The sequence below is a fragment of the Tinamus guttatus genome, unplaced genomic scaffold (assembly GCF_059628265.1).
Source record: "Tinamus guttatus ecotype Peru unplaced genomic scaffold, ASM5962826v1 Tinamus_guttatus_pri_ptg000083l, whole genome shotgun sequence".
In the NCBI taxonomy this organism is placed as follows: domain Eukaryota; kingdom Metazoa; phylum Chordata; class Aves; order Tinamiformes; family Tinamidae; genus Tinamus; species Tinamus guttatus.
In genome coordinates, this window is record NW_028288617.1 from 2,531,705 (window position 1) to 2,546,196 (window position 14,492).

General features: G+C 39.4%; 1 protein-coding gene across 1 annotated transcript in view; it reads left to right on the top strand.

Annotated features, from left to right (window-relative positions):
• Window positions 1–13,708, top strand: part of ARHGAP6 (Rho GTPase activating protein 6) — a 308,402-nt gene extending 294,694 nt beyond the window's left edge. Inside the window, exons 10-13 of the mRNA XM_088520229.1 lie at window positions 4,078–4,175; window positions 10,277–10,536; window positions 12,162–12,242; window positions 13,018–13,708. Coding sequence (XP_088376355.1) covers window positions 4,078–4,175; window positions 10,277–10,536; window positions 12,162–12,242; window positions 13,018–13,694 — 1,116 coding nt within the window. The 3' untranslated portion in view covers window positions 13,695–13,708. The remainder of the gene's footprint in view (window positions 1–4,077; window positions 4,176–10,276; window positions 10,537–12,161; window positions 12,243–13,017) is intronic.
• Window positions 13,709–14,492: the final 784 nt, after the last annotated feature.

Sequence of the window (14,492 nt, forward strand, 5' to 3'; positions counted from 1 at the left end):
AAGGGGAGATGACTTTGAACCTGGGTGTGTTTTTTCCACATAATTTCTATGTGCTATTGCCTGATGCTGATGAAGACGCAGCTTAATTGAACCTGGTGCCCTATCTTTTATGACTTTATCTATGGCATTGTCTATAAAATTATTAGTAATCTGTGCCTGAAGCAGAAAGTGCCTTCTTCTGAGGTAGCAAAGGCTAATCAGACTTAGTGGTGGGTACCATCTTGTCTTTCTTTAGTAGACATAAATTTTGTAACAAAAACTTAGGTCTTCAAGTTAGATAGTTTGGTTTGTTGCATCTTGTAACTAAACAGCACTGGATGTCATATGAACGTGATCAGTTCCCAAAGCCAGAGGAAAAATGAAGACTGCTCTGAGCTGCTCTACTTTGGTGCTGTAGCAAAACCTGGTACTAGAAAATCAGGAGCAGCAAATAGACAAGTGTAGACTGTGGGCATTTAGGATTGGCAGATATTGTTGTGTAAGGACAAAGTGCCTCCCAGATTTCAGAAGGAAAAAGAAAGATGTCCTAAGCCCTGTCTGTTGAGCCTGATTTTAGCCTCAGATGAACTTTGTGGTTTTCTTGTCTTTTCCTTCACACTGTATTCTCTTTCATTATATCCTTTGCATTATTTTCATTCTTTTTCCAGAGAGATACTCAGAAATCTTTTTTTTTTTTTTTTCTTTTTAATGCTTCTCACAGTTTGGGAAAAAAATAGGTGCTATTATTTCTTCCACAGCAAGAAAAAAAAAGTAACATAGTTTTTTTGTTTGTGTGAATTTCTAAGAAGTGTATGGCTAGCATTGATAGCTTTTTTACAGCAAGTTTAAAATAATACTTTATTAAGAATATATGAAGTATTCTTTTTTTTAATTTCTCTTTACAAACATTTTCTAGAGCAGCCTCATCTCAGCACATATGCTTATAGGCACACATGAAGACTTTCAGAAAGGATGGGTCTTAGGATTAGACTTACCTACATATGGACTCTTAATTGTGACAAATTGATCCCTCTACCTCTTCAGTGCTTGGATTATTATCTGAAGTTTGCATATAGTGGGGGAGAGATAGAAGAAGTTTTATTCTGTTTTCTGGAGTAGCTTCTTCAGAGTGCTGAGATGATAGGCTAAAATCTTTGGACATAGATTTCAATGCAAGTGACTAGCCGCATGTGAGAGAAAGGCAAACCTAACTAACTCAGATGTTCTCCAGAGAGCTGGAATACACTGAAGCGCAGTGTATGTCCAACAGTTGAGCATCTCTGGGTACTTTGGCTCTTCTCAATGCCATAATTTTGAAAAACAGCTTAGCAAAGCCTGCCTTCTGGATTGATGTCCAGACTCAGCCACGATGCTTGATATGTATGATGGTGTGAAGTTGCTTCTAGTTAATGCTTCATAAAGCTTCTATCAGTGTATACTTTCAACTTTAGTGTTTTGTTAAGCAGCAAAGGGAGACTTCATATTCTGAAGACAATTCCTTTGATGATTTATGCATTGATAGGAAAAGATTTGTACATTTGCTTGTAATAAAAGTAATCATGTGAAATCAGGCAGCAGTAAGTTGTTTCCAAAACCCAAAAGAGTGGGGCCAAGCCAGGACCGCTGTTTATACTTGAAGTTTGTACTACTTACAAAAAGAGAAACATCTGGACTGGAGCATTCAGCTGCAGCTATAACCTACGATATATTATTTGTTTGTTTTGTTTTCTGTTATTTATGTGTTGGAGGAAAGTTATAAAACTTTGACAGACTTCAGCAAGGAAACTGGGGCCACATTTTTTTGTGAAATAAAACTTTGGAAATTGGGAAGTATTATATAGCCTAGCCCACAGACATCAGAACAATTCTGATTTATTGGTGGGTCAGAAAGGTGGTGTTTGTCAGAAGAACCCAGATTAGCAGGGGCTGTTTATATTTGTAAAATGAATTTAAGCAATTCTCATTAACATCAGCGATACGTAAACATGTGGATTTAGCAGAGCAAATGGATTCCTGTCTTGCTTCATTGCTGTTCAGGACTTCCCTCTCCAATTCCTATGAATTACAGTGAGTATTAGGGATGCATAAAAATGCTGTGCGGGAATGCACAAAGGGATATTTATTGCCAGGCTCTAAACTAAGAGCCAAGCAGTTTATAGAGAGAGGCAGAACTCAGCCACATACATACTTTTTCTCTTTGGTTTGGCCTTGGCATGGAGTATGGAGAGAAAAAGGGCTTATGGTTATACATTCAGCAGCTCAGTCATACATTTACATCTCCCAGCTCCCAAAGGAAGCCCTGTTGCAAGGACACAGCATTATGAACTGCCTTAAATCTCTTACGTTTGTTTGGAAATGGCTCTGGGGGACACCCAATGGGGAGGCCGTTGCAGGCTGCCTTTCTGTCCCACTTGAGTAGCACCAAGGAGGTTGGAGGGGGAGATGGGGAGTCAAGGGTCCCTTGTTTTGTGCCCAGCTGTGAGTCCCCCATAGCACCCACATCTCACGATGCCTCCTCCCCTCCACCCCATACAACTTGGGCCTATCCAGAAGCCTCTGATCAGTCCCAGGATGTTCTTGGCAGCTGCAGCAACTGTTATTTCAGCAGTGCCTTGCTTTCCCTTGTGTCCTTACTCTTCTGTCCATTAAACAAGTTTTCATCCTTCTATTTAACCACCACTTCCAGGTGAGGGATTATTGAAGCTCTGTAACATCTTCCAGAAATACTCTTATAGGAGTTCCCTATAAGTTTAAAATTACAAGTATATTACTTCTACATTTGTAAGTTAGGTAAGTAAGTAAGGAGTAAATTGTCCACAAAAAGAAACTCAAACCCCACCAGCTAGCCACAAGACCATCAATAAGAATGCAGTTGAGGAATCATAGACTAAAATGGCCCTGTGCGTTCAAATAAAAAACCCTGTAACTTGATCTAAGTGTATGCTTTGAGTTCTCAGATGTCCTCAGTGTGCGGAAACTTTTTTTCATATTCATTGCGTATATGTAGAAGAGAGGACCTTTTTAAAATAATGAAAAAATATTTTGCTGAAAAAATCCATTTAGTATATTCTTACATGTTTAGCATCTTGTTGCTAATCTAGATAGTGAGTTCTGCACAGAAAGACATGAACTCTGGTTTACGTTCAAATTTTATCTGGAGTGAATTCCATTTTACAGAAAGGCTGTCTAAGTTGAGAAGTCACAGGGTGACAGGTTTCCAAAAATGTGTTCCTATAAAAAGAAGATAATTTATTTAAAGACTGGTATATAAATGCCCATCTGTAAGATATTTTTCCAGCTTAGGTGCCAAATAAAATGGAAGACAAAAAGTCATAGCTGGTTGCACATATTTTTCATAGAGATTTTGGATCAATTTGAATTAAATGTTGCGTATCTTAATTTAGTTCCAAATTATTTCCTCTCTTTTAAAAATGTGCCCAATCTGTAACTTAACTCCCTAAATACCTCCCAAACCAAGGTATTCCCCTGAGGAATCTATTAGTAATTCTATTCCTATTTCCCAGTAAATGTCAGAGAGAACAAATGGACCGTGCAGTGTGACCTGAAGGTCAAGAGATTTAGATTCTGACAGATTGCATCCAGAAGCAGATGGCATAGTTGATGACTGAGACGGTTGGGCCTCCAGTTCCATCCATCATAGGTGAACCTGGGCTGTTTGTTAGTTCAAGTTTTCTAGAGGGTTTCATCTGTTTCAGTCTTGTAAAGAGTGAGCTGAATGTTACAGTGTGATGGAGACAAACCCATTTAAGAACCTATGAGACTCACGTAAAATGCGGCTGCAAGCCCAAACTCACTTGGAGTGGTTTTGGAGCGCTGTTCCTGTTCCCTGGCCAGGGAGATGTTGCCGTGTCCTGTACCAGTTGAAGCAATCAAGTCTTTTTAGACTTTATCTCCATAGCACGTACATTAGAAAGCTGTCAAATAAGGAGGCCAAGTAAAGATTCAAGATGAAGAAATATTTAGTATATTTTAATATACTATCTATAAATGCACTTTTGTTTGGTCCTTCACACTAAGTGATGAATATATATGAAAGAATATTAATCTCTAATTAAATATTTTACGTTGTCTCCATAGGTTTCCCCTGACCTACAGAATGAAGTGCTTATTAGCTTGTTAGAGACTGACCCGGATGTTGTGGACTATTTGTTGAGAAGGAAAGCTTCCCAGTCATCGTGAGTAATCTGTTTTTTCATCATCTGTGTTTCTACTGGGAATTTCTATCTCCCACTGGAAGTGTTCAAAAGGTTCTCGTTTTCCGCAGCTCTTACACACTCCATAGCGGAGTAGAAATATGCTCCCCATTACACTGACTCTGCCAAAGAAATTATGACTCTTGTACAGTGTTTTCTAAAGAAAAACTTTGTTTCCCGATTCAAAGAAAAGCTTGCATTCCACTGCAGAGAACACAGAATTACATGTACATAGAAACTATTCAGTGCACTATTATCTGACAGGATGTACTCTAGTGATCTGCTGGTTCATGTCTTCAGTTTGTTGCTATCCTGTGCCTTCAGTTACAGGAGGCTTGTAGTAGTGTCCTTGAAACACACCCCAGAGTGCCTTAACACAGTCACGGCTAGTTTGTTGTTCTCCTCCTATTCTACACACTTCTGACAACGCAGGACATTGGAAACATGCGACTGCTGCAACAGAAGGGATGCAGAGAGTCTTTGGCCCTTGTTTAATCATGTGCTTTGTGAAAGATAAAAGGAGAAGGAAAATCACACCAGTCATTATTGCAGTTATGATACATAATATATTCTCACTTTGTGTACGGTGTGTGTATGCCTACACCCCTGTGCCTTAATGCTATGACTTTGTACATTTGGATTAACAGGATTCCTGGTTTTCTCACAGGACACAGAAGTCATATCTTTTATCCTAGCGAGACCCAATATACCAGACCCTAAAATCATAAAATTTGGCAAGGTGGCTTTAAATGATTTTAAAGCACTTTCTAAGACTCTAAACTCTCTGGTGCAGATTGGGTTTTGTCTTCCTGTGTGTGGAAAGTGTCCAGCATGTTCAGAACACAATTAAATTTGAATTTATGCCATCTATTATCTATATATTTTTTTCTCTTCCTCTGAACATGATACAGTTGGATGTAACATAATAGTGTGCCTAGCTTTACAGGAAAAGGTATGAAAGAAATAGTGTAATTACCTTGTGTGTGGGGAAAAGCCTTATTTAATTATGAAAGCTGAAAAAATTGCAGAATGTATTTTGTGTTGTAAAGGATTTTATTGGTCTATTGGCTTAACCACATGAGCGCGTAATGTGCAGTTGCAAATTATCGCATATCATCTGATCTGTGGTAATCGTGTGTATTTTCTTAGACAAAGTAGTTTCAGTTAGATTATCTCTGACAAAACTATCCATGTGTGCATATTTAGTTCACAGTAAATTCAGGATAATTAGGATTACTTTTTCCTATTTTCACACTTGTTTCACATTTGCCATGGGCTACAAACATGATTAGGAGCAAGACCGCAGATCATATGGTATATGGTAATAAATATGTAGAGGCTCTGTAGAGGCTTCTTTGTGTAAGCCCTTGGCTTGGCATGACCACGTTATTTAAGCTCAAACCAATCAAGAACTTCATGCTAGGTTTCACCATTGATATAATATGGAGACACATAAGTAATGGTCTCACACATGGATACATGTACTAATCGAGCATAAATTTATGTCACAAGCCGCTGTGGATGTAAAGATTTTTATTAGATGATCCAGTTCAGAGTAGTCTCTTAAGTTAAATGACTCTTCCCTGAGCTTCCTGACTTTTCATCTACTGTGCATCCCTACTGGAGAAAATGGACCTTACAACTGAAACAACTGAAAAAAGTTTTTGTAAGAAGAGATTGCTAAACCAAATGGGAACCTATAGCTACTCTAGTACCCATTTATTGTTCTTTCAGTAATGGGCAGATTAAAATGTCACTGAGATAGGAAAAACTATCATTTTTTCTTCTTCTCTGTTATCATGTAACTTATTTATTCTTAATGTTAATGGAGTATGTTTTCCCTGTAATTGCAACTTCTTGATTAAGATGTGCTAGGCAATCATAGAGACTCTTGTTTAGTCTTATTGCTAAAAGTGTGATACTCTTAAGAGATAAATCCATTGCAGGATATACTCTCAATTTTCTTGTTTCATTCAACTTTTTTTTTTTTTTTTGTGTGTGTGTGTGTGTTAGTTTTCCTGTAAGAAGTGGGAGGCAGCTGAGGACAAGGAGATATTTGCCAAACTTTCATAAAATGAGCCTTCAAACACATCTGTACTACTCATGGGATTTTGCTGATCATGTGCTCAAGATTAGATTCCAAATTTGGATTCCTGAAATAGAAAACTTTATATAGTCTTGAGACAATCTCTATCAGAAAAGAAGCTATTCGTAACATATTGTGCGGAAATAGCTTCAGGACTTTTTTCTCATTCTAATTTTTCTGAAAGTCCTGATTCCTCAGTTGCCTTCACAGCTCAGCTTCTGATGCCATTACAAATGCCCTCTTGGTTCCAATCTACTAAAAAATGCAATCGCTTTTCCTGCTCAAAGTAAAGCAAATCAGATGTACATTATCCTCCAGTTCTCTTGAGAGTTGAGCATCATGAATGATATGTCAGGGAATTAATGGAAGTCAGTCATGGTAAAGTACTAATTGCTATTGACAGCAGTTGTAAAGTCTGCTTTTGTGAATGATGTTCCCAACTTTCTCATATGTTGGCTTGATGACAATGGAAATTGGGGGTTCCAGCTGTAAGGTAAAGCATCTTTAAACCACCACAAAATAAATCTATTTCTTATGATTATTTGTTGTTTATCATAGTGAGTAGATTTACTCTTAGAGTAAATGTGTTTCAAAATCGGAGATTTTTCAAGTGCTTTTCGGTGGCGATGATGGGTTTTAATACATCCTAACCTGTGGCACAAAGATGAGGCCATATAGTAGGGCATATCGTATGTGTGAACACAAAGTTTTCAAGCTGCAAAGGCTCCCTGAATCACAGAGGCTTCTATCCTGCTTGGGTAACTGCCACATAATAATATAATAACTCTGTAATATTTTATTTTGCTGCTGGCACGTTTGTTGCAAATATACGTGGAAATTGAAATTGCTTCAGCATGCTGCCAAGCCGTTGCATTCTGTGAGTTGCCTCTTGTACTGCAAAACTGTTTTCCCTCAGAGAAGCCCTAAGGTAAAGCAGGAATCAGCCAAAACCGAAAAGGATTTTCCCGTTTCAATGATGCCAGTAGAAACACAGGAATATCCTCAGTAGAAGTAATTATTAACATTTTTGCAGTTCACCCATGCTAGTAGACTGTGGTGGATAGCATAAATTCAGAAGGATGCCAGTTACAAAGATTCCTTCATTTGAGTCTAAGTATTAGTTTGGAGTTTGAAGTAGTATTTTTGAGCAAATGCAGCATAGACTATTTCAGTGATTTTCAAAGCTTGCAGTCTGAAGCCAGTTTTTATTCTTTATCCAGTTATGTAGCCAATTTTTTTATCCTTAACCTAGTTCATAACCCAGAGAAAATATTTTACCCTGCCTTCTCATTTCTCATGTTTAATAATACATAATCTTATATTATACTTTGAGGAGGCCATGATCTGACTTTATTCATGAAATGTATTTTTTTTCTCCTATGCATAGATGGAGTATCCCACAGCTACCCAGGGGAAGGTTAATTTTGAATTTTAGGAAATAACCATTTGCTAATGAACTCAAAGTCTAAATCAAGCATATGTAGAAGTTTTGTTTTACGGAATATGTGGGAATTTATTCATTATTTGGAAAAATGTGGGATGGTGTCTTTTGCAAATTATCTTTTATGTTTTTAATAATAAGTATCTTAGAGATGAAAATATGAGATCAATTTCTGGCTTCAAACTATTCTATTCTGTTTGTACATATGGTAGTTTCTTATAGTAGTACTGGTCAACTCTACAAACATTATTTCATTTAAAACTGTTTATTTCTCAAAAACTGCGGAAATAATGAAATATATAAATAATAGCATGGATTTGCTGGCGGACGCTATGAGAGGGGTTAGGAAGTTGAAAATTTGGGTCTTCTCAAAACTTGACAGTTTCCATTTAAGTAGATTTGTAACAGGAGCTCTGGCTTGAGAAGAGGTAGACTATAACAGATCATTCAAGGTAAGATGTTAATGCAGTATTTCCCAAAGCTCAAATTTGTGTTCCCACATTATTTCATTTGCATTTCCTTTCCCCCTCATTCCTTGTGTTACCTTGCTATGCCTAAATGGTGGCATAACTGCCTTTGCCCTGTGTGGCATAGTTAGGCTGTGATACTGCAGACATCTCCATGTGGATGCGTTACTGGCTTTCCAGCTAGTGTCAAGCAGGTTCGTGTGCTAACAGGATGAGAAAACTGAAGAGAAGGAATCATAAAGTTTGTGGGAAATCTGCAGATATTAACAGTTCTCCCGTTTCCTCTCAGGTCTTTTTGACTCTTCTATCTCTTCCCGAGACATTGCATCAAATGTTTCTCTTTTTAACTCACACGCGCTGCACATTTTTTTTCAAAACTTAGGGCAAAAGGGAAAAACAAGGAAGGAGATTAATATGTGTTATACTTTTATATACTTCAAAGACAGTAACTGTTCAGTATGTGGCTATTTATAAATTATTTTACTTTGCAAACATCTTCAGGTGTGAACATCTTCATTCCTGTGCTTACATAGTCGAGGCATGGTTTACAGTTGTTTGTGGGTTTTTTTTTTTTTTAATAAGTCTCTAACATTACTGTACTAACCATACTGGAAGGCTTAGGTCAACTCTACTTAGCTGAAATAGCAGCTCTGGTTTTGTGAACCGGCACTCAATAGAGCTCAGGATCAGTTCTGGGATAGATTTCTTACTGGTAGTTAATTAGGAATAACCTTAATTAATTCAATCACCACATTTTATGGCTGCTTTTATACAGAAAAGCGGGAATACTGAAAAATGTAAATATTATTGTTTGGTACATATATTTGGGGACATAGCAAATGTAAATCTGCCAGGAAAAAATAAAAAAACAGCGTGAAAGTGGTGATAAGTTTTGCCATTATTCGTGTTTTAGTCTTTAGTCTGTTATGGCTAGGCTGTCTTACCACCATATATTTTCTTTATTTTCCTTCTTCAGTTTTATTTCATTTGTCTGGAAAGAGGACTGTTGTTCCATAACACATTATGTGCTTTGGCTGCTCACTCAGGTCAAGTTCTCTTTGCTTTTTATTCTGAGGAAGGACGACTTTTTTTCTGATACACGTAACAAGAATGAGCCCCTGTTGTATCACCTGTAACTGTTTGACTCAGGAGAAGAAAAAGCCACCAATAAGCATCTAAGAAACCAAGATCAAGGTTCAGAGAAAAGAAAGATGAGTAATAAAAGACATGAATTAAGGAGGACCAATAAGAAAAAAAAATACGCTTGTTTAGAGTGTTTTTACATGGTCACTTAGAGCTTCGGTGACTCCTCAGCATGCCTGCTATCTAAGTAGTAAACTGAGAAAGTTCAAGAGATAACCTTCCGTTTTCCCAACACACTTTAAAACTGAGAGTTTTCTCTGGGAGCCTGGGCAGTACTTTTTGGTGTGGTCAATTTTTGCCTTTTTTTTTAGGTCAAAAAATCAGGCTGTAGTGTTAATGATGTAAAAAGTAAAATGGTAAAAATGTTGTCAATTGAGCCAGTCATATGTTTACCATCAGAAATCCTGTGTATGGCTGTCCTCTGTAAAATACTTACCTTGTGATGTCTCTAGAAGAGCTTAAGATGAGCTAAGTTTCCGATTTCTTCCCACAGCGTAAGAAGAGCTAAGTTTCTGCTTTTTGTGATGTGTATTAGTTTAGAATGGGAAAGGGGTTTTACCATACCATTTATCATCTAACTAATGTTCTCTAACACATCCTCAGATTTATTGTTGCAACAAGCAAAATTGTCAAGGTAACATAAGGAATTGATTCACTGTTTGATTTCCTGTGGTGCACTGTGAAGTTGTGTGGATTTGTTTTGCTTTGTTTTCCCCCTTTCTTGATAGTCTCATCTTTTGATTTTTAGTGGCCTCTGCTGGCCACTAGACTTCATGGCAGAAGTTTCACTCAGAAAATTCACGTGTATTGCTTCAAGTGTTTTCATTTCAACAGTTGCGATCATATTTCTGTATTTACTTTCATTTGTATAATATCGGACTGCACCTGCAGCAGTAACCGTAAAGCATCTTTCATTAACAGTATCCTCTTTATCGAAATCTCGCAGGAGCCCGGAGATGCTGCGGTCGGAAGGCTCCTACTCCACGGGCGAAAGACATTCTTCCACAGACTCCAACAAAGCTTCAAGTGGAGACGTCTCCCCTTACGACAACAACTCCCCGGTACTGTCTGAGCGCTCACTGGTGGCGACACAAGAAGACGTTGCCCTCAGTCCAGACAAGCTGTACAAGGTACCTGAACAGTACACACTGGTTGGTCATTTGCAGCCAAAGAAAGAGAATTCTTCTGCATCGCAGGCTGGAAAAGGTAGTATATCCTACCTGTATGGATATAAATGTTCTCAGTGAATGATGTTTATGTCTAAAATAATTGAAAAGTGTCTTCTCCCTAATATCATCTATGGGGAATGTAGAAGCAGTAAAGTAAGAACCTCACAAGACAAGGTTCCTTTGGAGGAAGATTCCAGCTTCCTTTTTTCTCCTTCTTTCTTAGTTCTATGCTCAACCCTCCTTCCTAACTCCACCAGTGATCAAGGTGCTTTTGATGTGGCATTTCTCAGAAGCTGGAGCTATTTTGTAGGAAAATAAAACTCTACAAATCCTGCTCTTCAGCCCTTTTGAGGCATAGCGGAGGCTTATCACTATTTCTGCTCAGTAGGTTTTACATTTGAGAGGTTTTTGGGAAAATGTGAGACTTAGAGACTTAAAAGTTTCCAAATTTGAAAAGGATGATCTCAACTCCATCACTTTAGGTGACAGCTCCAGAGCTTTACACTCGTTACCAATTACACACCTAGCAATACTAGTGCTAGTAATACTAGTCCGTAATTTCCATAGATACATAGGTAGTGCACACCTGCATGTTATTGTCCATAAAAAACTATGGTTTAAGTTGACAGATTATCAGTACTTCAGGATGCTTTTCAGTAAAAGATGTCAAAATAATTGATAATTTGATTCATGCATATTGAGTCAAACTCTAAGACTTTTATTTCTTAAGGTATAGATAGCTTTTTTGGTGATACTTTTAAAACCATTTTGCCTTAGAGGTACTGGTTAGGGACTTAAATTCCTGTGGAATTGGTGGGCTTTAGACTATTATTTCAAATGTTTTATAAATGCCACTGGGCATTTGTTTGCTCTGAATATTTGAATAGCTTTCGAAATTTGATCAGGTTTCTAGAAAGTTATGAGCAGAAAATAATATAAGGGATTTTTAAGGGATTAACCATCTTTTGGTTAATATGCATGACTGTCATACCAGAGCATTAAAAATTAGGAAATCTCTTTACTGCCAGATGGAATCAGCAGAAGACATGAAATACTTATAAGCCAGCACCAATGCCCAATGTGTGTATTACATTAAAACTCGAATAAGTAGCAATACATTCTTGTAAGAACCAAGTAACATTGTAGGCAGATAGAGCATACCTTACAGTGACTGTTTTCAGTCACTCATACCTTCTCATTCATGTTTTTCTAAGTTTTCAACAGTGGAACAGTAGATTTATCTTCTTTGCTTGCTGGGCTGCCTGAGAGAACTTTGTCATTCTTTCTGTTAAAAAGCACACAAACTAACTTCTATTCATCATTCTCCTATTCTTGTTCAAATTTTGTCATTGGCTTCAGCAAGGCAGTAGACTTGAAAATGCTACACTTACTTACTTACTTAGAGCAAATTCAGGTATCTTGTCCATGTAGAATTCACAGAATTCATTACAGACTCTAAGCCTTTAGCACTAATTAACATCAATACATTAGGTGTGTTTGTGCCAGATGCACAATAAGGTAGATGCTAGTATATGTTACTAACTCTGATGCCTTACATAAAGCTTTATCTTATTTGAACTTATTGTTCCATTTATACGTTTCTAAGTATGGCCTCCAAAGGGACTGATTAATCATCTTCTTCTGGGTCTTTTTGCTATACAGATGTTTCAGAGGATCATTTTGATATCTGGGGTACCTGGCATTCAACGCTGAAAAGTGGCTGCAAAGATCCAGCAATGACAGGTCAGATATTTAATAGAAGTTGTAAATCCAACTCCAGTAAAGATATAAACACATTTCTAGCTTTGAGAAATCCCACTGAAGCGAATGGGAGATTCACGTTGCCCAGTGTTAAACACGTGTGGACTGCACATAATATCTTGAACTCCATTTGTTACTAGTGAATAAAGTTAGAGAGATTATAATATACAAACGCAACAGCATTTCAAACTGTCACAAGATAATTTAAAAAGCCATTTTGAAATTACTTAAAATATTTGAAATAGTTCTGAAAGTCGTTGTAAGGCAGAAGCCTTGGGATTTGAGAGCGCTGGCAATAATGACAAGGGGCAGTGGTAATGACAGGAGGGATAATGACATGGGATGACTGGGGCTCTGCCTCTGGCCAAGGCAGCCTTGACAAGTCCTCGGCCCTTTCTGCCTTTGCTCTTGTCCCATCTGCACCATGTCACAGAGGAGCTGGAGATCAAAATACATCCTCCTGCTCCAGAGATTGGGAGATATTAAGTACCAAGGGGCTTTATGTAAGAGTGAAGTACTAAAGTCACCCAATAAGAGAGTAGACGTGGTTGAAAGCATAAATGTTAGGGACTCCTGAACATGGTGCCCCAGAGGATGCAGGACTGCTGCTCTAGGTCCGGTCATCACAGAACCGGGCAGATAAAGCCCTCGCAGTCTCCTGTGGCAAATAATTGCAAGGGACAGGCGGTAGCTTGGAAGATGCCACGCAGATAGTTTTGTGGTGGTCTGATATCCTTTTTCTTGCTCTGCCCCTCAGGTTCCTATGGAAACATCTACGAAAGCAGCTTGCTGCGGCCCGGGCAGTTCTCTCTTTCCCATGGGAACCTCTCCATGTTCGCTCCTCGGTGGCAGGCGGGTTCCTCCGAATGGGACAGCAACCGGCAAGCCATGCGTCGGAGCCAAACCACGGCCGCCATTCCCGAGTGCGAGCTCCATCCTGCTGCGTCGCGCCTGTGCGGCCACCCGCAGACGGAAGCGGGCGGCCGCAGGGTCTCAGAGCAGTCGCCGTCAGCGGCCGAGCGGCACTTGACTTTAAGCAGCACCGAGGAGCTCGCTGAGCGTGACTCGAGGGCGGGCGCCGTGCAGAGCGCAGCCCAGGCGGCCTCCTGCCGAAAGGAAAGGCCGCCGCCGCCATACCCTGGCGCTGCCAAGGCGGGCGCCACGCCGTCGCCGCCGCGTCCCAGCGTGGCCTCCACGCTGCACTCGCTGTGGAGGCACCAGAGACCGGGCAGAGGGCCGGGGAGCGGCGCGGCGGCCGCCCCCGCGCACGAGCGGCCAGGCCCAGCGCCTCGCCTCGACGCCACGGCGGCGCGCGCGCACGGCAGGAAAAGCGCCGCCGAGCCCGGCTGGCACGACTGGCAAAGGGAGAGGTGGCAAATCTGGGAGCTTTTGTCTGCCGACAACCCCGACGCCCTCCCAGAAACCCTCGTATGATCCGGCCAAGCGGAGCCGCCGGGCGGGAAAGCAGCAGCGGCAGCGTTGGAGCAGCAGCGGAGGAGCTGGCTTCTTTTGTACCAACCGAATTACATATATAAATATATATATATATTTTTCCAAACTTTGTTCACTTTAATTTCTTAACAGCACTGTCCAGCAGCCCATTTACAAATGCAGTATGTTCCTGTGTTGCAGCGAGCTTTCTAAGAGAGAGAAACAAGATGAAAATTTTACTCTAATAACTCTGTATGCATTCGCTGTCTATAAGATTAAAACTATTGCTTTGATGTTGCTGAAAGTGTATTTATATATCTGCAGGTCTGATGGTTGTATATTCTGTAATGGGTATTGTATGATAATCATATTATGTTTTCTTATGCAGATGTCAATCAATCATGACTGCTTTTTTTTTAAAAAAAAAACAAACACTGCACTTACTTATGTTACCGTGATATGCATTGGAATTCTATAGAAAGTGCACAAGCTGGTTTCTGTGCTTATATAAAAAAATGTTAAAGGTGGACAGTGTGTTTCTTTTCACTGCCTATGGAAAAACACTAAAATAGAGTGGAATGTGGAAAGCCATATATTTTATAAGGGTAGTGGCGAGCTAGGGGGGAAGTACCAAATGTTTTTTCCTGTAGATATATTTGCAAACAAACTTACAATTTGATATAAGATGGTAAAAATATATTTTTTAGATTCTGATAGGAAACAGTTCAGAGAATCAGTTAAGACTGAGGCCGTGCCTAAACCACCTTCAAGATGTATTGCAAAGATCAGCCAACCCAGCCT